The following is a 25,061-nucleotide window of genomic DNA, read 5'->3' as shown; positions in this document are numbered from 1 at the left end:
GCCTTATTGAGGGACTGTGATTAGTCACTTGGTGATTTGTTATTGCTTAATGGGGTACTTCCACATTTGGCTGTACTACTCTTAATTGACTATTGTCTTTTGTTTAAAATTAAAGGCATTGTTGTGACATTGGTTAATAGGATCAGGTAGGGTTCAAGTGTACATTTCTATGATACAAGATCTGTACACTATACTGTGTATCCACCACACAAAGTCAAATCACCTTCCTTCACCATATATTTGGCCCCCTTTATCCCTTTACCCTCTTCCCTCTTAAAACTTGGACCAAACAAACAAACAAACAATCCAATAAAAAATGGGCAGGGGACCTGACTGTCTATTTATGGTCTTTGACTAATGCTTTTGCATTGGGTGTGACTATGGCCTTGCAATCGTATAATGATGTAGTGTTTGTTTCAAGTGGGCACTTTTGGTCTTACAGATAGGAGTGCAGAGGGGACAAAATAATCCCCCAGACAGCAAAACACACCATTCTAATGGCACAATTGCAGGGCAGGAAGCATCATTTACATTGGGTCAGAGCGAGGTTAATGAGCATATTATAGTGTTCACTCACTCGCAGAGGGCCTCCTTAAATATTGGAGCTTCTGCTAGTCTGTAAGCTATTTGAGAACAGTGACTGCATTGTTAAAAACAATTTGTGTACATAATGCCTATCATTTATTGAGAGTGTACTACATCACAGCTATTGTGCTAAGTCCTTTACATCTTATTTTAATTTAAGAACAGCTGAATGAATAAGATAACCCACTTACAATCATTAGCCCTTGGTCACAAAGCTTGTAAATGATGGAATCTAGATGTAGTTAGGTTGCCTATACCAGTGCATAAAGCATCATGAAAAAGTATTCATGATTGGATTTGCTTTATTCATACTTTTGAAACTTTTTTTTTAGGCAACCTCCCGGCTTCTAATAAATTACCCAGAGCCCTATCGTTCTCAAATATTGGATTATCTCTTCAAGGTAATGGAAAAGTAATTATTTAATGGTAGCTGTGATATTTTAGTAGCTGTGATATTTTAGAAACAATGGTGAAATTCACCCATAGATTTTATCACCTTCACAATTCTAGTGTTGTTTTTTAAATGGCAAGTTACTTTTGGGATAAGTTGCTATTTATTTGAAGGTTTGTTTTGGTTTTCTCAACTGTAAAATCAAAGGCAGCAATTAGTAATTGTCTTGAAGTGGTGTTTTGTCCTTCATACCATGAATCACAGGTTAATACTGTTAATTCTTTCTCCAGCCAAACTTCGGTGCCTCTTTGCATATTCTAAAAGTCGAAATAGGTGGTGATGGGCAGACAACAGGTAGGAGTATCCCCTGCCCAACATTTGAACTATGCTTAAACTTATGGACTGTGACTTCAGAATATAAATAATACCAACATTTGTTGATATTGATTATTGCTTAGTAGATTGTTCCTTAATGTTCAATTTTCCCTCTACTTCTCTTTTAAAAATTGTATCAAAATATGCATTTTTCCCATCAAAAACAGCATTTGGACTTTAGATTGTTTATTTAGTTGAAGTAATTAGTAGTAAACCCACAGTTTTTTAAGAGCTATATTCACTTGACTAGACAGAGCATAGGGTCAGTTTGGAATTGTATTGAAAAGTAATAAAAAGCTTTGAATATTATATAAAATGTAAAGTGTTATTAGATTTAAATGAAATAGGTGGTAAAAATATAAGTAATCAGATACATAGCCCCTTTTTTTTTCTTTTCAAAACAAAATTTTTTGTAACCACCAAATCTTCAAACTTCATTGTGACCATTTTGATGGCTTTGTGTAGTACATGTAGTCAGTTAAAAGTTTATGGGCCACCCTAACTGGTTTGGCTCAGTGGATAGAGCGTCGACCTGCAGACTGAAAGGTCCCAGGTTCGATTCCGGTCAAGGGCGTGTATCTTGGTTGCGGGCACATCCCTCGTAGGAGGTGTGCAGAAGGCAGCTGATCGATGTTTCTGTCTCATTGATGTTTCTAACTTTCTATCCCTCTCCCTTCCTCTCTGTAAAAAATCAATAAAATGTATATATATATAAAAAGTTTATGGGCCAATAATTTCCAGGAAGAAGAAAATGGAAAGAAAAAGGAATTTAATTATCTAAATCATTATATACATATATATGTATATATACGGTATATATATGTATGTGTATATATATACATATATATATACACACACACATACATATATATACACACAATTATTATTTATATTTAGGTCAGATTCCATTATAATGAACTTTAGACTTGTCTGTACACTCGAGTTCCTATTAGTGATTTGGAAGTAATTTTTGTTAACCAGATATATCTATGTGGTGGTATTAGTGTTTAATTTATGTTGAAAGGAATGGAGTGTGAGAATTGGCCCTTAGGAGCCCTGGGATTCACAACCAGGATTGAGAAGCTGGAAGCTCAGGAGATGTGAACTTGAAGTTGGAATTTGAAAACCCCAAAGACACCAAAAGCCCAGCAGAATGTAGTTGTAGGAATTTGCAATTATATGAGGTAATAACACTTCTCTTAAACTCCTTATAATAGAAAGTTGTGGTTTTATTATTGAAGATGCTTACGATGCTTAGGATAATGAAAAAAGATGAAACAATATGCTTTCATCATCCAGCCACAAAGTTATAAAGGATTATTCTTATTTGCCCCATTTCAGGATTGGAACTGGAGTACGACTACTGTGAAACGTGTATGTGTGTTCGGGCGAGCGGCCCTATGATGCACCATTGATGGAATTGCCTCTCTTTTACTCTCTCCCACTCAGATGGCACTGAGCCCTCCCACATGCACTACGCATTAGATGAGAATTACTTGCGAGGATATGAGTGGTGGTTAATGAAGGAAGCTAAGAAGCGGAACTCTAATATCACACTCATGGGTAAGAAGTGGAGTTTGCCAAGCTTTTGCAGTCTGTTTTCCTTTAACTTTTAAAACCAGAATCATGTATGTAAAGACCCTATTAATACTGAAGTAATAATAATGTCATTAATACTACCAGTATGCTACCCATAGCAAAGCACATGTGCCAGGCATGATCCTTTCTTCGCCCGTATATATTACCTCTGATCTTTATAATAATTCTGGAGTAAGGCATTATTTTCCCCATCTTACAGAAGAAGCAGTAGAGAAATAGGTTATGCCACTGATTTAAGGTCAGGCAATTAGTAAATGGAAAAATTAGATACAGGAACTATTCCATTCTGGTGTTTTATTTATTTTTTATGCTAAACTACTTTCTGCAACAAAGTTTCTCATCAAAATTTGTCAAAGGGCAATGCTGTTATAAGATTGTATATTACATGCAGTAGTATTTTCCAGCTCTTTGCAAAATTGTGTATTACATGTAGTGGTAGACCCCATTTCCGGAAGTGGTGCATACAAAAGGCTCATTGTTTGCTTTGAACCTCAGTGGCGTGGTGGTCTTTGTTCCAGGCACTGGGGATGCTGAGCAATCCAGCCCCCAACTCCTGCCCCATGGAGCTTAGGTTCCAGTGGCAGGAAAATTGGATGACTCCCACATGGGACTACATTCATTTCACTGTTCTCCGTAGCAGTGTCCACACTTGTGAAATATTTCAAGTATACAGCGTGGTGGCATACTTTCATCATCTGAAATGAACTTGCTTTTTTGAAACAGGCTTGCACATTCAGACTAAGTTCAGGGAGATTAATGAGATCTATTTTATAGACTTGATTTCAAAAACCATTTTAAACATTTAAAGGACAAATATAAGTTTTTCTAAATTAAAAAAATGGAGGGGTGAGTGTGTGCTTTGTAAATGGGCTTTTGTAAGAGATTCCAGAAATGTTTGGGGCAGTCAAAGCACCATTGACTGCAGTGTTATTTGCCATTGGGCTGCTTTCAAGGTCACTGCTCATTTACATGCAAGAAATCTGGCGGTTGAACATGTCCTAGCAGAGACACACAGTGGGCCTGTAGAATGTATGTGGCATTTCATTGTTTTAAAATGCTCTGTTATTTTAATGTCACATTTCTTACATAAATACACTTAGGCGATCCTCCTGAGTTTAGAAAAATAAACATTTTGTCATTTTGATTTTGAACTCTTCAGTGGTGAACTAGATTGGTAACATATAAACAGGGAACTTAACTGTTGAGTTTATTTTAATACATCAGTAACATAGTTAAGATTTAGAATTGTAAATTCTACTCTTCTCATTTTTTTTAACATAAAACAATCATTAGCATATAGGAACAATGTGGATTATTTAGTCTACATCATTTAACAAAGCTATATTTTCCCTATTGAGTCATTGGCATTTATATTGATATCAGGGCAAACTAGTTTTGCTGAATTTGATTACGTAATTTATATTTTAAGTAACCTTATCAGTGAATGAGGCATTTGTATTGTCCTTACCGCATAGGAGTAGTTAAACAGAAGCCTTTCAGAACTCTTTGACTTGACCTGAGAGAACAGAAATGGGTTATTGAACATTCCCTCTAGTAGGTGTTAGGGATGTTAAGTTAAATTGTACATTATATTTCTTTCTGTTGGTATCTTTGAGAGAGCTGTTTGTTTTTATTTGTTCTCCTTGAAAGAGCGTTTGGAGTTACTGAGTCTGACTCTGGGGATCAGGAAGGAATTACGGTGTCCCTTTCGGTTCCCTTCGCTCTGCTTTAGCAGTGCTGGCAGCTGGCACTGTCACCCACTCTCCTCTCTGCAGGTCTGCCGTGGTCATTCCCTGGGTGGCTGGGGAAGCGTTTCGACTGGCCTTACGTAAACCGCCATCTGACTGCCTACTACATCGTGTCCTGGATTGTGGGCGCCAAGCGTTATCATGACTTGGACATTGATTATATTGGGGTTAGTAACAGATTTAAAACATGCTTACAGTTATTTGTAATGTTTTAAAGTGGTACTTTGTTAACTAACCGTTTTGTCTCATGAGACTGATTTGTTCTATTGGTGTCTGATAATGACATAAATTAACTACATGTAACCCCTTCATTCTTCTTCTTTGCCCCTCCATATTCTTTCCACTTTTGAAAAATGTATTAAGAGTTTGCCTTTTCTGAAATATTTTTTAAACGACCTTTTTATTGATTTCAGAGAAGAAGGGAGAGGGAGAGAGATAGAAACATCAATGATGAGAGAGAATCATTGATTGTCTGCTTCCTGCATGCCACCTACTGGGGATTGAGCCCACAGTTTGGGCATGTGCTCTCATCAGGAATCAAACCATGACCTCCTGGTTCATAAATTGACACTCAACCACTCAGCAACACCAGTTGGGCTAAAATATTTTTTTTAATGTTTGTTTTTAGTTCCACCCCAGCTCAAATCCTCCTTCTTCAAAGCTTTTCCTAGTTCTCTAGTTCTTATAACAATACTGTGTTTACTGTGCTGTTTAATGATTAATCTCATTTTGCTCTATGAGTCTTCTGTTGTTCTAAACCAGGGGGTGGCAAACTTTCTTGAAGGACCAAAGAGTAAATATTTTGGGTTTTGTGGGTCAAAGGTATTATTAAGGATATTATGTAGGTAATTATATAACCACTTAAAATGGATCCATTTAAAACTATAAAAAACATTTTTAACTCTTAGGCTATGAAAAGACAAGTGGTGTGCCAGATTTGGCAATCTGGCCAAAATATGCCTACCCTTTTTCTAACTGTTATTTAATAACTAGAGGCCCAGTACATGAAAATTCGTGCACTCGGGGGGTCCTTCAGCCTGGCCTGTGCCTTCTTGAAGTCCGGGACTCCTCAGGGGATGTCTACCGGCTGGCTTAGGCCCGCTTCCTGGGGGATCGGGCCTAAGCTGGCAGTTGGACATCCCTCTGGCAGCCCGGGAGCCCTCGGGGCATGTCCACCTGCCTGAGCCGCAGTCAACATCCTTAGCTCTGCCGAGGAGGCGAGAGAGGCTACTGCTACCGCCACTGTGCTCGCAGCCATCAGCCTGGCTTGTGGCTGAGCAGAGTTCCCCCTGTGGCAGTGCACTGACCACCAGGGGCAGCTCCTGCATAGAGCATCTGCCCCCTGGTGGTCAGTGCACGTCATAGCGACCGGTTGTTCCACAATTAGGGTCAATTTGCATATTACCCTTTTATTATATAGGATATAAAAATGTAACACACAATATCTTGTCTTTCCAGCAGCTCTCTTGTCAGGCTGGAGGCTTACCTCAGACTGCCTTGTACCCTACAGAGCCTCACACACACACAGTGCATCTCCACACACTTTTGTTTATTAATATACCATCTGTCAAACTGACTTGAAAGTTTTCATGTAATCAGCAAGCAATTATTGAGCTCCTACTATGGTGCAAGTACATGTGACTATTATGTTCCAGGGATAACAGGAGTAATAAGCTTTTGGGTTCAGTGGGAGGAGTAGTCACGGGAACAGACAAACTGCAGTGTCACGGAAGGAATGGTATAGGACATGAGGATGAGCCATGGATCGTCAGCCAGAAGCATGGATATAACTTGTTTTTATTATCCTTCTCTAAGTTATAAATGAAAGTTAGTTTATATATGAAAACTTCCTTAAATTTTAAATTGTTACCCTATATTGAGACTAAATGTAGGTTTGGGTCTAATAGTATTCTGTTATGGTAAAGTCACACTTAGAAGCTCTTTTTGGTAAATAATGGGTGACTCACATCTTTTTTAGACGCTTGATAATCCCATGCTATGATGAGGAGCTTCTTTGATGAGAAACTCTTCCCTGTATCCCTGGAGTAAAAAGAGTTAAAGCACCTGGATATAGGCTCATCTCTGTTACTAATGGTTTTCTCAGCTGCAAAATGAAAGTCATGAGGTTCTCTTTTAGCTCTGAATTCCCGTGCTTCCTGATCTGAAACCTAAGGGATATGTGTATGTTCCTTTCACCCTTAGTAGGAGTTTGCTTTTGTGATGTAGCACATGACTGTGATTCTCAGTGCCAGCGTAGTTCCTGGCGCACATCACATTGTCAATATTTGTTGAAAGACTGAATGCATATTCTGTTTTTGGAAATCTCTGGTATAAACCGTTTTTGAAAATACCCACATTGATTTTACGATTTTTGAAAATAGTACTTTAATTTTAAAATTATATTGTCTTACAAATATCTATAAATTCTATACCAGGGCATTCCATAAAGTAAGAAAAAAATGGCTTTCCAGGTGATCTGAAAGATGATGAAAGAAGTGGCATTTAATGATTATGTGTATTTTCTGACATTTAAAAACTTTTAATTCAAACTTTTTGACTTTTTGTTTTGCAGATTTGGAATGAGAGGTCATTTGACATCAATTATATCAAGGTCTGTACAAATTAAACATCTTTTAATCTTTAAATTATCAGTGAATAATTCCTTTATGGTTCTATGGAAATTAGTAGTAAAAACTGTATTTTTTTTACAACACAGTTACTCGTTTTGCTAGTTGTGACACAAAATTTAAGCAAAATCTTAATATTTGTATTCCTGATGAAAGCATATATAATTTCCTGTAAGTCCCAAATTTTACTTTATATGTATTTTTTATTATTATGAGTCTGTTTTGATTCCATTGTATTCTAATTCAACTTACCTTGGTGTGAAAAACTGCTATTGTAAACAATTTAGAATTCATTTCTGTTTCTCTCCATCTTTAGTTTATCTGCAGTAAAACATCTCAGGATATAAAAACTTAGTTTGTAATTCCCATTTTGTAGCAAGATGTCATTGGAATTGGTGCCCTGTTTGTTAAAATGCTTATATAAAGAGTTCAGTAATGGCAGATGAATATAGGTGTTCAGGTTGTGAACATATGTTCCATCTACTGTGGTAAGATGGCCCCTGGAAATAGTCTGGGTTTGTTTTAATTTAAGAGTAGAAATTAATAGAATACAAATAAGCCATTTATATAAAAATGGCAGGGCTATTGTTTCTTTTATTTTTGCCACTTACATTGTATTTGAGATTGACCTTGGGTTTTCAGTGATGTGGTTTTAAGTTGTGTCTGGAAAATCCCATCTGGGGTCTGAGGGTGTTGGGCGAAAGGGACATGTGAGTCTCGGGACCCTCTGAGCACCAGATTGGCACTGGGTGCTTTGCTGACTTATTTCCTGTTAATACTTGGCTTGTTATTTTTAATTTTCCTGGGTGGATAAGTCCTATAGGTAGGTTTTATTGCCTGTTCTCTCTGTACATGTGAAAGACTTGCGGGCAGCAAGGGAGTATTTCTTATGGTTATTTCTAGTATGCTGCAAAATCTTGAGAGCTGTAATATTTTCAGTAATGGCAGAATATTTAGAGACACAGGAAAATAATAAAAATAAAATTACAGTTTAAAGCATTTTACCAAATGGTATGTTTAATGCGATCCCAATTTGATTTTGTGTCTGCCTAAGAAATTTCCTAAGAATGCATGCCAAAACAATAGTGGTTATTTCTGGGGAGTACTATTATGATTTTTTAAAAAATTTCCACCCTCCCACCCAAATTTTTTTATGGTTAAACATAATTTTGAAGGTAGAGGGAAAATCCCTCTAAAACATTTTAACTTCATAGGTTTATTTTTTTTATATTCCCAAATTTATCTGGGTAATGCTTTTATTTTCCATAGGAGTGTCACGTTTCTACTGAGAAATAATATTGGCCCTATGGTCCAGGATGTTGATTTTGGAAGATACTTCAGCTACCTTGGTGGTAATGCAAGAGCTGCAGTCTCTTTTGTAACCTCTCCTATGTCCTGTTTATCCTCCACAAGGTTTTAAGAAGAATGCTGAACTATCAAGGTCTCGAGCGAGTGAAAATCATAGCGAGCGACAACCTCTGGGAGCCCATTTCTGCTTCTATGCTGCTCGACGAGGAGCTCATGGAAGTGGTTGATGTTATAGGGTAAGGAATGTCTTACTTTGAAAACTATGGGTCCGATGCTTGCTCTGAATATTGACTGTGCCTTTCTTTTCGTGTTTTCCTCTCCATTTGGTTACATTTTCAGAAAGGAGCTTTCTTCTATTTACTTAATGAAAGCCTGTATAACTGATATTTCATTCCTTTTTCTTTGAAATGTTTGAATTTTGGGATTTTTCTATGACAATAAAAGGAATTGGTAATTTAAAAAAATTTTTAATGTTTGCAGTAATAAATTGTTTAGATTAAGGGACAGAATAGTACTTAAATTTTAGAAGTTATAAAAGGCAATGCCGTGGAATCAGACTTCCTGTGGGTGCAGTTCTCTCATGAACACTGTGTACATGGTGTGGCATGAACACTGGCCATGACTTTTGTCATGTCTCCTTAGCCATATGGCTTTGACCTTGCTCCTTAGTCCAATCTGCCTTTCAGTCTTCTGTCTGGGCCCTGGCCTCACTGTGTTCCAGCAGTATTTTTTTTCCCCTGTTTTATTTTTGTTGTTTTTCCAGTTTGATTGAGAAGTAATTGTCATACATCACTGTATAAGTTTTAGCTATACAGCATGATGGTTTGATTTACATGTATTGTGCTGTGTTTACAATAGGTTTAGTTAACCTCTATTATCTCATATAGACACAATAAAAAGAAAAGAAAAATAATTCTTATTATAAGAACTTTTAGGATCCTATTCTCGTAACAGCTTTCCTATATATTGTATAGCAGTGTTAACTAGTCATTACATTGTACATTACATCCCTAGTACTTATTGATCTTATAACTGGAATTTTGTACCTTTTGACCACCTTCCTACAATTCTACTTCCAGCTACTTTTTTAAAAAAGTGAATTTTAATTTTATATATCATGACAATGTACATACACATTTGAAAAATAGAATACGTGTGTGTGTGTGTGTGTGTGTGTGTGTGTGTGTGTAATTTGTTCTTTATTCAATGTAAAGACTCTGGTTGATCTAATGGCATTTTTAACGAAGAATTTTTGATGTACACAAATGTAGGCAGAATAATATCATGAATATCCATGTTCCCATTATTCAGCCTCTATAAGTATGAAACCATGGCCATATCATACTGTGAAATGAGAGACATTTTGTCTGATTACATACATATTTAAACAATTATATTTCTAAAGAACCTTTACATTTTGTTGAATTAGCAGTGGATCCGGATATTGGAAGAGACCCAGATATAGTATTAGTTCTGCCCTTCTTTGCTCAGATCATTTACTCTAAGCAGGTTTTAAATGTAACAGTTCTATTGTTTTCTGAATGAGGGATATAACATCTTTTTCTATAATTTTAAAGGAGATACTTTCTCAGATTATAAAAATAATGCATGCTCATTATAGAAAAATTAGAAAATGAGAAAACCATAAAGCTAGAGTTAGAATTTTTTCAGAATCCAACATCTAAAGATCATTGGGAAGATAATAGCATATTCTTTTCCAGGATTTATTTTTTTATAAAGTATATTTTAATCAGAGATACAAGAAACATACATTTGGCTTTTGGCTGAGGCATTGAGGTTGAATATCATGTCATGGAGTGATGTTCTGGGATATAATATCACTACACATATTAGTAGCCAGATTTTCTGAGTTGGGCATTATGGTGCCGAGGCAATAATTTCTTAACCCCGTTAGGTGCTAGCTTGTTTGTGTGTTCTCTGTAGTGCGTATTTATAATACTGAATAGATGCTTGTTTGCAACTGAGGTCAGTGACCTCATTTTTGTTCAACTGTTTTTTTTGTGTGTGTTCTCTATTATATATATACTAGAGGTCCAGTGCTCGAATTCGTGCACGGGTGGGGTTGGGCTGGCCTGGCCCCAATGGAGGTGGATCGGGGCCGGGTTGGCTGGGGGGAGGGGCTGTGGGTGATTGGCTGGTGGGCCCCGCCCCTGATTGATGTGGGGGGGGGCGATTGGGGGTGGAGATGAGATGGCTTGGGGAGGGGCCGCGGGCCAATTGGGGTGGTGGAGGTTATCAGGGGCGGGGCCAGCTTGAGGGAGGGGCCACAGGCAGTTGACCGGCTGGCCCTGCCCCTGATCAGGGTTGTGGGGGGCGATCTGGGGTGGGTTTGGGCAGGGGGAGGGGCTGTAGGAAGTTGGCTGGCTGGCCCCGCCCCCTGTTGGGTTGTGGGGGGCAATTGGGTGGGGCAGGCCGGGGGGGAGGGGCCTCGGGAGGTGGGCCGGCCAGCCCAATCCCCCAATTGGCTGATTCGCTGGCCACAGTGGGCATCATAGTGACTGGTCGTTCTGGTCGTTTTGGTGTTCTGATCATTGGCTTTTTATATATATAGACTATAGGCCCAATGCCCAAAATTCATACAAAGGGGTTGGTCCTCGCAGCTGTGGTGGCTACCATGGCCCTCACAGCCCCCGCTTTGTCTGGAAGGTTGTTCGGAAGGTCATTTGACTGTCCGGTCTAATTAGCATATTATGCTTTTATTATCTATATCATAAAAGGCCTGTGGTCGTGACACCATAATGGCGTCATGACCAAATGAGCAGCAGCTCTCACGGCAGGCAGGGTGGGGTGCCGGCAGTGTCCGCGGAGCGTGCGAGGCGTTGTGGGGTGGTGGACATGGCCCTGACGGCAGGCTAGGCCTAGGGGACCCTACATGCGCACGATTTAATCATGCGCTGGGCCTCTAGTTATAGATACTACTTTTTCCTAATGAAGTTCTGGAATGCCAAATTGATAATGTGCCCTGTTCCATCTTTATTAGGTATAATGAATTCCCTAAAAGGACTTTCTCTTAAAATATTCATAACTTAAATGTTAATAAATAACTACAAACTAAAACACGACTTCAGTCATTCTTTTAATGTAATAGATGCTGCTACACCAAACTACAAAGAGATAATCCAATCTTTATTATCTGTTTGTGTTATTACATTTTTTTGTAAGCAATTGTTGGCCTAAAAAGTATACGCTCATGTCCCTAAAGTTATTTAGCTCATATGCTCTCTTATTATTATATTAACTGTCAGTCTGATTTCCATTTTACATTTGAAATTTCTTAGTTGTTTTTAGTCAGTAATCACTAGTTTCCACCATCATCATTATGACAATAGTTTACTCTTGGAATAATGAATATACATTTATACTTCAACTGACTGATTCCTTTCAAATACTAGAATAGGGGAAAGGTTCATTACTCTGGGGCAGGTTTGCTCAGCCTCTGCATGTTTGATATTTCCACTGGATGATTCTTTGTGGTGGGGCTGTGCCTTGTAGGATGTTTAACAGCATCTTTGGCCTTTACTCCCCAGATACCAGTAGCAAACCCTGCCTGCTGTGCCAGGCAAAAGCACCCAGGTTGAAGACCACCACTGCTCTGGGGTTATAAATATTCAAGGAACTCTGTGCAGGTTTTTATTGTTTTTCTGTCTGTGTCTGGGAGTAAATGCCAAGTTGTCTTTCTCTGTCTGCTAGGAATGGGAACAAGGGAGGAAGTACTACTTTATATAATAGATTCATGAGTCTTTTACTTTTGGCTTCCTTCTTACTCCTTCCTTTCCAGTGTCCCAAACTCTGTACTTCCCCTGGGAAGTCTGAATCCTGTCTCCACCTCATTCATCTCTTGGAGTGTCCAGTGGTCGGCAAACCGTGGCTCGCGAGCTACATGCGGCTCTTTGGTCCCTTGAGTGTGGCTCTTCCACAAAATACCACGGTGCGGGCGTGCACGTACAGTGCGATTGAAACTTTGTGGCCCATGCGCAGAAGTCGGTTTTCGGCCTGGGCAAGTCTATTTTGAAGAAGTGGCGTTAGAACACTCAAGGGGCCAAAGAGCCCCATGTGGCTCGCAAGCCGCGGTTTGCCGACCACTGTCCTAGACTCTGGCCTCCTCTGCTACCTCCACCTATCAACATGCTTCCATACATGTTATGGTTTCCAGAAACAGAAATGTCTCATGCATCAATCAAGACTCAACAGAATCTTGTTGGAACCTCATTTTTGATCTTCCTTCCCATCTTGTGTGTGGTTATAGATTTATCTTATCTTAAGGACATCCCGAAACACAAGGATGGGAAGCAGATATTGATGACAATTAGCATCTACCTGGAAGCTGCCCGTTGTTTTAAAATAGAACATGCTGGAGAAGACATGTCTTTTTATTTGCTTAACAAATGGATATAAGTGCCTGTGACCTTTTCCCATTTCCTCCCACCCTTTCTTTCCTAGAGCTCATTATCCTGGGACCCACACAGTCAAGGATGCACGGTTGACTAAGAAGAAGCTTTGGTCTTCTGAAGATTTTAGCACTTTGAACAATGCCATGGGCGCCGGCTGCTGGGGTCGCATATTGAATCAGAATTATGTAAATGGCTACATGACTTCGTAAGTTATGAAGAAGTTTTAAAAGTTTTTACCTTGAAAATGTTCTAAAACACAAGTAGAAAAATGTACGATGTGCTTCCATAGTCTCACAACCTAGATTCAATGATTGTAAACATTTTGCCTTATTAGCTTCATCGAGACCTATGTCTGTACTTAAGCTACATCCACTTACTTTTCTGTATTTGAATATAGTCTTTATTGAATAAAGTCAGGCTTATTGAGATATAATTTATATAAAGTAAAATTCATGAATTTCTTTGATTTTTAATAAGATACACACACACACACACACACACACACACATTTTTTTAAGGAATGATTGTAAAGTAAAATTACAAATGTCATGGCACTTTACCCTAAACATTTTATCATGTGGCTCCAGAAAAAGGACATTTCCTACATGATCACAATATCATTTTGATACATAAGAGTATAAGAACATTTAAAAAAGTATTTCTAATACCCAGTCTGTATCCAGGTTTTCCTAATTATCTCAAAAAGTGTCATTTATAGCTTTTTAAAAACGTAAGAGCCAATCAAGCACCATGCACTGCACTTAGATGACCCTAAAATCTCTTTTAATCTAGAATAGTTTCCTTCCTTCCTCATTTCTTATGACAAGACTAGGCTTGTGGACTATCCACCTCCCAATCTGCCCCATTGATTCCGTATAGCTTCATTAATTTGTGTAACTGTCTGTTTAAAAAACAGAGGTTCCAAAGAGAGAACCCTCTTTTTTATTTCTTGGGGAAGCATTTCTTAAATGCTTTGAGAAGCTTTAATTGTAATTAGATTCAAATTAACTTTCTAAAACAAAAATAAATAGAGCAAAAGCAAGCCAATACATGCTTTTGTGATGTTAATGAGAGCTGACATATTATTCTGACAGCCTTCTTTGTTCTTTTTCTTCTGTTTTTGAAAGAAAAGATGCTTCTCATGGAGAGTTTGGTTCTAAGGACTTAACTTGGTATTAGGAGTCAGGCATGCTCAAGGCAGAGAATTGAGTGACTGCATATAAATACAAAGTAGGAAGCAAAAATCACTCATATTTTTGCCATTCAGAGGTAACTGTTCTTAAAAATTTTGGAATATGTCTTCCCATTTAAATTATATATGTAAAAGTTTAATACAAAATTTTAATACATTATACTATATAATGTTCAGGAAATAAGCTGCTTTTCACTTAACAAGGCATTATGAACTTTCCCTCATATTTAGGTATACTTGACTTCAGCACTTTAAATGTTTATATATGTTCTTTTACTTAAAGTGGAATCTACCAACTTGCCTTGTCTCAGGAAGCACCTGATTCCTTGGCAGCTGCCCAGACCTGCTGTACCTTAATCTCCGGGGAAGGCTCCTGGGACTCTGGTGGTCTAGTCAGTGCCCGGGTGATTCTGATGGCACGCAGCTTTGGGAAACACTGACGCAGAAAATATACTATACCTCATGAATATTCTCCTCTTCCTAGAAATGGAAGTTGTTTCTGTTTTTGTTAATAGCTGAGTATACACTGAAATAATCAATTGTATGCAGATGTCTTCATAGACATCGGGGATTATTTCCTCAGGGTGTGTTCTTGGAAATGGAGTCATTGTCTGCTCAGAGGTGTATAGATTGTCAAGGCATTTGTGTATATTACAAAGTGCTCTCCAGGTAGTTTAATTTATATTTCTCGCACTAGCCAGGGGAGATACCATGCATCTTGTAATCCACGGGTAAAGTCTTGAGAGCTTTTAACATTTTCACTGGTATTAAGCACTTTTTAAAAATTGAGACTATTATTTCTACTTTGCATTGGTAGAATTAGAAGTCTTTGACTTTCTAAGAATGTCAGTCTATCATTTTATTATGGGTGAGGACTTGCTAAGAAAAATACAATTTTGTTGGTAAGCTCTCTCTGTTTTTCTTTCTTTTTTTTTGGCTGTGAGGAACCCAGCAGTACCAGGGTCCAGAGCTTCCCTTTTGTCCTTGGATTTTCCTGAGAACCGCAATATTAGGGGTCAGCACCCTCTCTGAAAGGATGCACCACAATGCAGACCAGCAAGCTGACCCAGTTAGTACTTGTAGATGAAGCAGAATCATAGCAGTGCTACAGCTCAGACCTTGTTCTGTCCTCTTCACACATTTAATTCCCACAGCAATCACATGAGTGAGGTATAGTTCTTATCCCCATTTTACAGACGAGGAAACTGAGGGCCAGAGAAGTTAAGTGGTGGAACCGTGATTTGAACCCAGGCAGTCAGACTGTCAGAGTTCTCAGTTTTAAAACTTTGCAGTTCATAAAATTATGTCATGAAACTAGGGCACTGGGAAGGCTGACTGTCACAAGTATGAATAAAGCCTTTATTTCTGGTACTGGTAGGGCCTGGTCCATGTTCTGATTACACCATAGCTCAGTAAAACTGCACACGTTGGATTAATCTAAATTTTTTAATTGTGCGAGTCACTATTAACGATATTTAGATGCACCCACCACTGGATTTTTCAGAATGTGAAGGAAGTTAGTAAACATACATTTTCTTGCTTTGGGTGGCCATTTTTCAGTATTTAATATCTATCTATCTATCTATCTATCTATCTATCTATCTATCTATCTAATAAATAATAGACAAATATGCAAATTGACCATACCTCTGACACACCACAAGCCATGCCCACAAGCCACACCCACCATCCAATCAGAGCGAGTATGCAAATTAACCCAAACCAAGATGGCTACAGCCACAGAGAGCAAGGTTTCCTAGGTAACAGAGGAAGCCAAGCTTTCCGCCTGCCCTGGCCAGGCCTAAGCCTCCACTCAAGCTACAAAGTTTCAATTATAGAAGGTAAACAAATTCAAACAAATGGCGGCAGAATGGAGCTTGAGAGAGCAGGCCAGGGTTGCCGCCGGCAACAGGGGAAGCAAAGCTTTCCACACACCCTGGCCGGGCCCACCCGCTTAAGGCAACAAAGTTTCAATTATAACCCCAACACAAATGGCTGCCGGCCTCGGAGGGAGCCCCAGGCTTGGCTCCGCTCCAGGCTACAAAGTTTCAATTGTAGAAGGAAAATAAATTCCAGATACCAGGGCCTCTGCTTGCGTTGCCAGGGGGCGTGGCCCGCCTGCAAACCACCACAGGCCCCTTGCTCAGGCCGCCCCACACCCCAAGGGAACCCCCACCTGATCCGAGATACCCTTCAGGGCAAACCAGCTGGCCCCCACCCCTGTACCAGGCCTCTATCCTATCTAATAAAAGAGTAATCTGCAGATTGATCATCACTGCAACACACAATATAGCTGCCCCCATGTGGTCAAAGATCCTGCCCCCATGTGGACACAGGATGGCCACCACAAGATGGCCAGCAGGAGAGGGCAATTGGGAGGCACCTGGCCTGCAAGGGAGGGCAGTTGAGAGGGACCAAGCCTGCAAGGGAGGGCAGTTGGAGGTGATCAACCCTGCAGGAGAGGGCAGTTAGGGGTGATCAGGCCAGCAGAGGAGGGAAGTTGGGGGCAAACAGGCTGGCAGCAGAGTGGTTAAGGGGTGATCAGGCTGGCAGGCAGAAGTGGTTAGGGGAAATCAGGAAGGCAGGCAGGCAAGCAGTTGGGAGCCAGCAGTCCTGGATTGTGAGAGGGATGTCTGACTGCCCGTTTAGGCCCGATCCCACCAGGATCGGGCCTAAACAGGCGGTCGGACATCCCTCCAGGGGTCCCAGATTGGAGAGGGTACAGGCTGGGCTGAGGGACAACCCCCCTCCGTGTACGAATTTCGTGCACCGGGCCTCTAGTCTATCTATAAAAGGCTAATATGCAAAGTGTCCCCTTGGGAGTTCGACCGGGAGACCAGGAGTTCTACCGCTTGCTATGATGTGCACTGACCACCAGGGGGTGGCACAGAACGAAGGAAGGCCCTGGCCGACAGCTGGCAGCTGGTGAAGGGAGGCCCTGGCCGGCAGCCGGAAGGCCCTGATCTGCCCTGATCACCGGCCAGGCCTAGGGACCCTACCCATGCACGCATTTCGTGCACTGTGCCTCTAGTATTTATATAAATTATGTGTACATCTTTTTACTGTGTAGGATTCTAGACATTTACATTTTTATCACAAGCTGTTTTGGTGTTTCTCTTTTATCAAACAAATCTTCTAGAACAATTGCTTGGAATGTGGTGGCCAGTTACTATGAGCAGTTGCCCTATGGGCGCAGCGGGCTGATGACTGCTCAGGAGCCCTGGAGTGGGCACTACGTGGTGGAAGCTCCTATCTGGATATCAGGTATGGTTCCCTACCTCTCACTCCCTAAAGTCCTCTCTAAGGGCAAAGCAGAACATTCTTAGAGGGGGTTTCACGGAAGGCAGAAACTCCCCCCCCCCCCCCCCCTAATTCTCCTGGCTCTTTTGGCTATCTAACAATTAAATAGACAGAAGACAGATTATCAGCAGGAAAACACAAACAAATTTAAGTTTGTACGTGTGGAGGTCTCAGAGATATGGGACCTAAGCCGTGATTAGAGCAGGCCTTTGGTACACCTTTTAGACAAAGAAACAATCAACCTGTGAGAAGCTGACAGGACAACAAAATAGACTTAGGTTCTAGTGAGTGAAGAAATGAAGCAGTGCCCTAGACAGACGGTTTGGCTCAGTGGATGGGTGTCATTGTGGGCTGAGGGGTCCCGGGTTTGATTCCTGTTCAGGGCACATGCCCAGGTTTTGGGCTCGATGCCCGGTGGGGGGCATGCAGAAGGCAGCTGATTGATGATTCTCACCATTGATGTTTCTCTCTCTCTCTCTTTCCCTTTCTCCTCTGAAATCAATAAAAATATATATTAAAAAAAACAAAGAAAAAAAACTAAGTGTTTGCTTACACAGCTTTCTCTGCTCTGAGAGTCCGAAATCTGGCAATAAGGAGTCGGTCTCTCCGCCTCCTGGTGCAGGGAGGGTACCTTTCACCTGTGAGATTTATTTTCCGCTCTCAGGGGGACAGAGAGGAGAGGCAGCATGTCCTTCTTGCACTGCTGTCTCAACTTTAATTAAAAATCATTATGCTGGTTTGGCACATGTCCTGGTTGGTTAACTCCTTAAATGTTGAACTTGATTTTTTTTGCATGTGGGGTCAGGTTGTAGAGTATTGCTCAGTACATTTTCAGGGCCAGCAATGGAGGTACCCAATAAATATATATTGTGGAAATAAACTTGATTGAAACCATAAAGCTTAGTTTTTGAAATGCATTATTAAATTTTTAAACCTTATTTTTGTAGTTATACTTGGGTGGGTTAAATAGAGATGAACAAAGGTTGGGAGGGAATAACCTTATTTTACTATTGGAAAAAGACAATCAGTATTCTTGAACTGACAGAGTGTGGTTCATTTATTTTTACTAGTCATTCTAAGATTCCTCCCACAATTGTACCATTTAACTGGACTAATTATTCCAAAGTTGGAACATGGAATTGGCAAGTATTTTCTTCCAAAATAAAAAAATAGCTTGTTAGACTTAATCATACTCAAATTAGTAGACAGCTTTTTAAAAAAAACAACCCTGTTATTACCATTTTTATCTTATTTGGCTTTTTCTATGCTTTTCTGTAGCGCATACTACTCAGTTTACTCGACCAGGTTGGTATTACCTGAAGACAGTTGGCCATTTAGAGAAAGGAGGAAGCTATGTAGCTCTGACTGATGGCTTAGGTAACCTCACCATCATCATTGAAACAATGGTAATTCTTTGTTGTTGTTTTTTTTCAGGGGGGTTGGATTAAATCACTTTGGTTTTTTTTAATCAGCTTTTGAAGATTATATATACAACTAGAGGCCCGGTTCACAACATTCATGTGTGTGGGGGTGTCCCTCAGCCTGGCCTGCACCCTCTTGCAATCTGGGACCCCTCGGGAGATGTTTGACTGCCGGTTTGGGCCCGATCCGGCAGTCAGACATCCCTCTCGCAATCCAGGACTGCTGGCTCCTAACTGCTCACCTGCCTGCCTGCCTGATCGCCCCTAACCACTCTGCATGCCTGCCAGATCACACCTAACCACTCGCCTGCCTGCCTGATTACCCCTAACTGCTCACTTGCCTGCCTGATCGCCCCTAACCACTCTGCCTGCCTGCCTGATCGCCCCTATCCGCCTCTGCCTTAGCCCCCGTTGCCTCGGCTTTGTCCAGAATGACATCCGGAAGGTCGTTCGGCTGTTCAGTCTAATTAGCATATTATGCTTTTATTATCCTACATAATAAAATGGTAATATGTAAATTACCATCACTCCGCTACGCCCACGATTGGGCCAGCAGGAGGCGCAGGGGGCGGGACTCAGGGTGGCCGGGGTAGCTGATTGGGCCAGCAGGACGCTGAGTTCGCGGCGCCAGTGGCGCCGCAAGCTCAGCGTCTGTGCCATGGCTGCGCCGGAGGCTTTCGGAAGGCCTGGGGCACCGGCGGACAGCCGGCCAGGTCCCCCGCGATCAAAGGCCAAAGCGGGGGACCTGGCCGGCTGTCTGCTCCAGCGCAAGGCCTTTCAAAAGCCTCCGCAGTGCCGGAGGCTTTCGGAAGGCCTGGGGCACCGGTGGACAGCCAGCCCGCTGGTGCACCAGGTGCATGATTAAATCATGCACTGGGCCTCTAGTTATAGATAAGCAGTATGTAGTGGAGGAAGGAACTTTTCCCTATACCCTTTCAGGTTCAATAGCTGAGGCACAAATTAAACTGACAAAAGACAGAATAGCCCGAGAAAAGAAAACAGAATTTATTTGTGCATGCAATGCACATACACGTGGGAGGAACTCAGTGATGAATCACTCAACGGGTAGTTAGGATTTGAGTTTATACACCTAGCTTAGTGAGTAATGGAGAAAGGAGGAAGGGAACATTTGGGGAAATAAATGACTTTTGGGAAAGGTATGGGTTTTCAGGAGAGCAAACAGGAGATGAGAAAGTTGGGATAGTGTTTGACTGGACTGATATGAGCGGTCTTTCCCTCTCCTTCAGGGCCATAAAACTCCCCTAGAGATTTGGGGTAGGTTTTTATTCCCATTCCTCCATTCTGGGGTAGATGCACCCTGAAGAGGTGCAGCCTTATTCCCAAAACGTGCTACTTTTAATCTTCCTTTTGTTTTCCGTCATTTGTTGAGTCTCAACTATCTTCCACTTAAAGTAATCTTTATACCAAAGTGGCATATTTTGTGGCTTATTGGGCTAATACATGTTAAACCTTGTGAAATTATACACTTTAAGTATGTGTTTGAAGGGGATCACAAGGTTTAACATGTATAAGCCCAATAAACGATCATCACAACCAAGGTAGTGAATGTGTATCCATCACCCACCCAAGAGGATTTATGTCCCTGTATAAGTAGTTCCTCTGTCCTGCTACTCCCCATACATTGTGACTTCATTCCTTTATGTCACTGAAGAATAGTTTGCATTTTCTGGAGTTTTCTGTCTCAGTGGAATCATACAGTATATACTATTTTTTGTCTTGCTGCTTTCACTCAGAATAAAACATAAAAACGTCTCAAGCATTTGTTTTCTTGATGTATTTTACTTGGAAAATATTTGCAACATAAAAAATTTAATGTGGGTGCTATAATATGACTGGAATTTAGCTATGAATTCAAAATTTGGTTCAGTCAAAATGCCAGTGAGCTTTACTTTGCCTAGTGATATGCAATGGACACTCAATAAAGGTTATATTAGAAAAAAGTCTTTAAAAATTTAAAATAAACTCATAGTTGTCACCTAATATGTACAGTTTCTCTTACTATTGGGGCATTAAGTGTTTTATATTTTTTCCTAATGGCTGGTACATCATTTGGATAATTTATGTGATTTTCTTTCTCCTCAGAGCCATAAACATTCTAAGTGTATACGGCCACTACTTCCTTATTTCAACGTGTCACACCAAATTGCTACCTTCTTTCTTCAGGGTTCTTTTGTAAGTAAAGATGCGGGGCTTTTATTTTGGTTTTGAGAATTTATATATTTTATCATAGGCTATCGGTTTTTAAATGAAATCATATGTTACAGTTAGAAGACAAGATGTTGTCTTATTAGAGTCTTAAAGAAATGATTTTTATAAAAAAGTCACTGGTTGCCTCCCATGTTCTTATGGGTGAGAAAAATCATTATAAAATAATGTTGTCTTTTTGTTGTTTACCATAAAGTTTACTAAAAGTTAAAAAAAAAAGTTTGTGTGTGTGGATAAATGACGTGTCTTCTAGCTGCTGACTGGTTTTAGTCTATCACTCCAGGAGCTGCTAGGAGGGAGAGCTCTGTGGCCTTGAAGAGCATTTAACAAAAGTGACCTGCAGGAAAGTCATTCTTATTAGTAGGAGCATCAGTTATGGGGACCTTTCAAGCATTGATCTATATAGTACTCTTGTACATAAAAGAAAGAGGGATCAGACTCTAGCTATTTCTACCTATTGTTAGATTTGAATACAGAAAATGCAGCACCCTTTCTAACTACTAGTCTCATAAGGATGGTTTTTTAATACTAGGACATTCTTAAAAAATCTTTTTAAAAATTGATTTCAGAGAGGAAGAGAGAGGGAGAAGGAGACAGAAGCATCAATGATGAGAGTGAATCATTGATCAGCTGCCTCCTGCACTCCCCCTGCTGGAAACCAAGCCTGCAACCTGGGCATGTACCCTGACTGGGAATCAAACCGTGACCTCCTGATTCATAGGTCAAGGTTCATCCATTTAGCCACACAAGCCTGGCAATACCAGAATAGTCTTAAAAAGCTTTCCACACAAGTACAGTAATGAGTATTTTTGAAGCCAAGGCACTAAAATAATTAAACATTTGCCAAGAGTTTATAGGAAATATTTTATAGGAATATTTTATAGGAAATAAAATATTTGCTTGAATAATGCTTTTCTACTTTCAAAATGTTACCATTTAAATCTGAGAGGCGGGCCTTTTGGTGGATAGAAGAAAAGTGCACATGGCCACTGGTTCGTTCTTGCTGGCACTGATTTCGGAAATCCTCAGAAGGGTACGACGGGCCACTCAGCTGTGCTTCCTGTGTGTTCTCTCCTCAGAGTGAAATACCAGAGCTGCAGGTGTGGTACACCAAGCTTGGGAAGTCATCGGAGAGGTTTCTCTTTAAACAACTGGATTCTCTATGGGTAGTTTTAAAACAAATTCCTATGTGTTGAGCATTGCAACAGTTTAAAGGAACAGAAATTTGATTAATGAATTAAGAATGTTTAATTTTATAATTGATTTTATGGCTGAAGTGTAATAGAGAGAAAGTTGTCCCTAACAATTTTTTTGTTTTTATAAAATAGAGATCCTCTTCAGAGCAGTTTGTGTTTTATAGATCTGCTTGTTTCCTATTTGGCTTGTCTTAGTGAATGATACCACCATCATTTTCTTTGGCTGCCCCAGGCAGAAAGTTGAGTCTCATTTGAAACTCTTTCCCACTCTTTATGTACTCACGCTTTATATACCACCAGCGATCGAGGATAGTGGATTCTACCATCCACACGTCTCTCTTGCCCATTCCTCATTCCCCTTTCCCACTGCTACTGCTTGATTCCATTCCTCATCATCTTGCTCCCGGATTTTGGAAACCACCTCCTGTTTCCCCAGCCGCTAATCTGACTCTCTCCAGACCCCCATCACACTGCTATCAGAGTGATGTGTCTAAAATGCAGATCGGATTTTTCTCATCTCTTGCTCAAAGTGCCTCAGTGATTTTTCCTGTAAGTTCATATCTCTTAGTGTAGCCCATGACACTCCACATGACCTCAAGATGCATGTCCTATGACCCTGGCCTCACAGCTTAAGCTTCTTGCATTTTCCAGAGCATAGCATGCCAGTTTAACTACTTTTGTGACCTTGCACATGCCTTTTCTTCCTCCTAGAATGTCTCACCACATGTCTTTGTCATCCTTCAAGGCTCAGCTCAAGGTCACTTCCTCGGGGGCTTTCCCACCAGCCTTAGCTCATATCCACCTGGGAATATGTGCTTGTCCAGTTAAACACTTTGCCACTGCACTGGCCACCTTGAGAACGGAGGCCCTGCCCTCTTTAGCTTTTTATCCAAGGGCCTGCTGCAGTGCTGAGTACCTGGTGGTTTCTCAGGAACTATTTCAGAGAATGGATTGGCCCAAGCAGGCACATTACTTCCCCTAATTGACGAAAATCTGGTAATTATTTATATCCTGTGAACCCATTAGCCACTCTCAGTGATTGAACATGCATTAATATTAAATCCGGAAAAAAAAGAACGGTCTGTTTTATTTGTACAACAATTGCTAGAAATAGCATAATAAAATTGATTTTCCCCACAGGAAAAATAGTATCGTTTGGGGTTATTTCTGAGCCGGAATATGGTGTTAGATATTTCGTAGGTCTGACCAATAATTTATTATTAAAGCAAAGATAGACTAGAACCCCCTTTAGTTCAAAGTAGAAAGAAAACTGCTCAGATTTCACAGAATAGGCATACATCAAATGCCTACATTAATTGTACACTAGGCTGCTTTTGGCACACAACAGGTAAGACAGAGGAAGTGTTTTCATAGGTCACACACTGGGTGAGGAGCACTGGAGAAATATTACCTCTTTCAATCCTCACAGAAGCCCTAGGAAGTAAGCATAGTTTTGCCTCATTTTGTAGATGAGGATATGGTGACTTAAAGAGATGAATTTGCTAAGATCATAAATGTGTTATAAACCTAAATTGCTAATTGAAATATATATTGTACATAGAATGAGTTGAACTTTTTTTTTTCTTAACAGTAAAAGGTTTTCTGTGACTAACACCTGAGTCACCAGTGAGATTTTATGGATTTTTCTACCTTAGTAAAAAATCAGTAAAGTCTTAAATAGTAAATAAGCAGATCTCTTAGTTATGTGTATTGAATATGTACAGGGTTGGACAAAAGTAGGCTTACAGTTGGCAATATGTGAAACAACTTATTCTTGTATTTTATTTGTTAATTACTATATTATTTTCCATACACACAACTGTAAACCCACTTTTGCCCCACCCTGTATATAATTATATGTAGACATAAACACATATAAAGTGTTATATATACATATATGTATACATATATGTAATTTTTATTATAGACAATGATGTTATATTTAAAACACACACATGTACAAGGGTGGGCAAAAGTCAGTTTACAGTTGTTAGTATGCAAAAATTTTTTCTTATATTATTATTAATTTTTACATTATTTTCCATATAAGTGACTGTAAGCCTACTTTTGCCTACCCCTGTACAAACTTTAAGGAACTTAGAGTCTAATGGAAAATAATACACTAATAGAAGTAGATTTTGGGATCATCTAGTCCTTCCTTTGATGTAGTGAAATTCTTTTAAAAATGCTTTCTATGAAGAAGAACCTTACAAACTCTTCAAAATAACTTGAAATTCTTTTGGAGGCCCTTGATCTAGGGTGTGTCCTTTACAAGTGGTTAGGAAGTTCTAACAGAAATGTGTTTGGCTTATCTTTGAGCCTGTGTTTTAAAAAGCCATTTTGCCCAAATGAGATGAGCTAAAGCCCTGGCCTTGACACCACGTTTTCTTTTTAGCTCCTCGACAGCAGCGGCAGCTTCACAGTGGAGCTGCACGAGGACGAGCTGTTCACACTCACCACTCTCACCACCGGCAGCAAAGGCAGCTACCCGCCGCCTCCCAAGTCCCAGCCCTTCCCACCCATCTACACGGATGACTTCAACGTTGGTGAGTTTCCTTCACTGCAACTTTAGCTTGGTTCCCATTTTTATCAGTTGTGGAGAGATTCTACCTGTGATACCAGCGTGTGACGGAGAGCTGTGAAAAGTGCATTCATTTAGCTCTAAGTCTCTTATCTTTTAC

General features: G+C 40.1%; 1 protein-coding gene across 4 annotated transcripts in view; it reads left to right on the top strand.

Annotated features, from left to right (window-relative positions):
- Positions 1-25,061, top strand: part of GALC (galactosylceramidase) — a 42,869-nt gene that overhangs the window by 6,000 nt on the left and 11,808 nt on the right. The window contains exons 2-13 of one of the 4 annotated variants that reach the window (XM_079767738.1): positions 918-986; positions 1,267-1,330; positions 2,801-2,914; positions 4,726-4,865; positions 7,271-7,309; positions 8,739-8,869; positions 13,095-13,250; positions 17,377-17,501; positions 18,816-18,943; positions 21,062-21,151; positions 22,264-22,284; positions 24,776-24,926. In XM_079767738.1, the coding sequence (XP_079623864.1) occupies positions 918-986; positions 1,267-1,330; positions 2,801-2,914; positions 4,726-4,865; positions 7,271-7,309; positions 8,739-8,869; positions 13,095-13,250; positions 17,377-17,501; positions 18,816-18,943; positions 21,062-21,151; positions 22,264-22,284; positions 24,776-24,926 (1,228 nt within the window). Of the gene's footprint in view, positions 1-917; positions 987-1,266; positions 1,331-2,402; positions 2,536-2,800; positions 2,915-4,725; positions 4,866-7,270; positions 7,310-8,738; positions 8,870-13,094; positions 13,251-17,376; positions 17,502-18,815; positions 18,944-21,061; positions 21,152-22,263; positions 22,351-24,775; positions 24,927-25,061 lie in introns of those variants that run through there. The other 3 variants (XM_079767737.1, XM_079767740.1, XM_079767739.1) reach the window with 3 other exon arrangements.

This window comes from Cnephaeus nilssonii (genome assembly GCF_951640355.1).
Source record: "Cnephaeus nilssonii genome assembly, chromosome: 4".
In the NCBI taxonomy this organism is placed as follows: domain Eukaryota; kingdom Metazoa; phylum Chordata; class Mammalia; order Chiroptera; family Vespertilionidae; genus Cnephaeus; species Cnephaeus nilssonii.
This window is presented reverse-complemented; position numbering and strand designations above follow the sequence as displayed.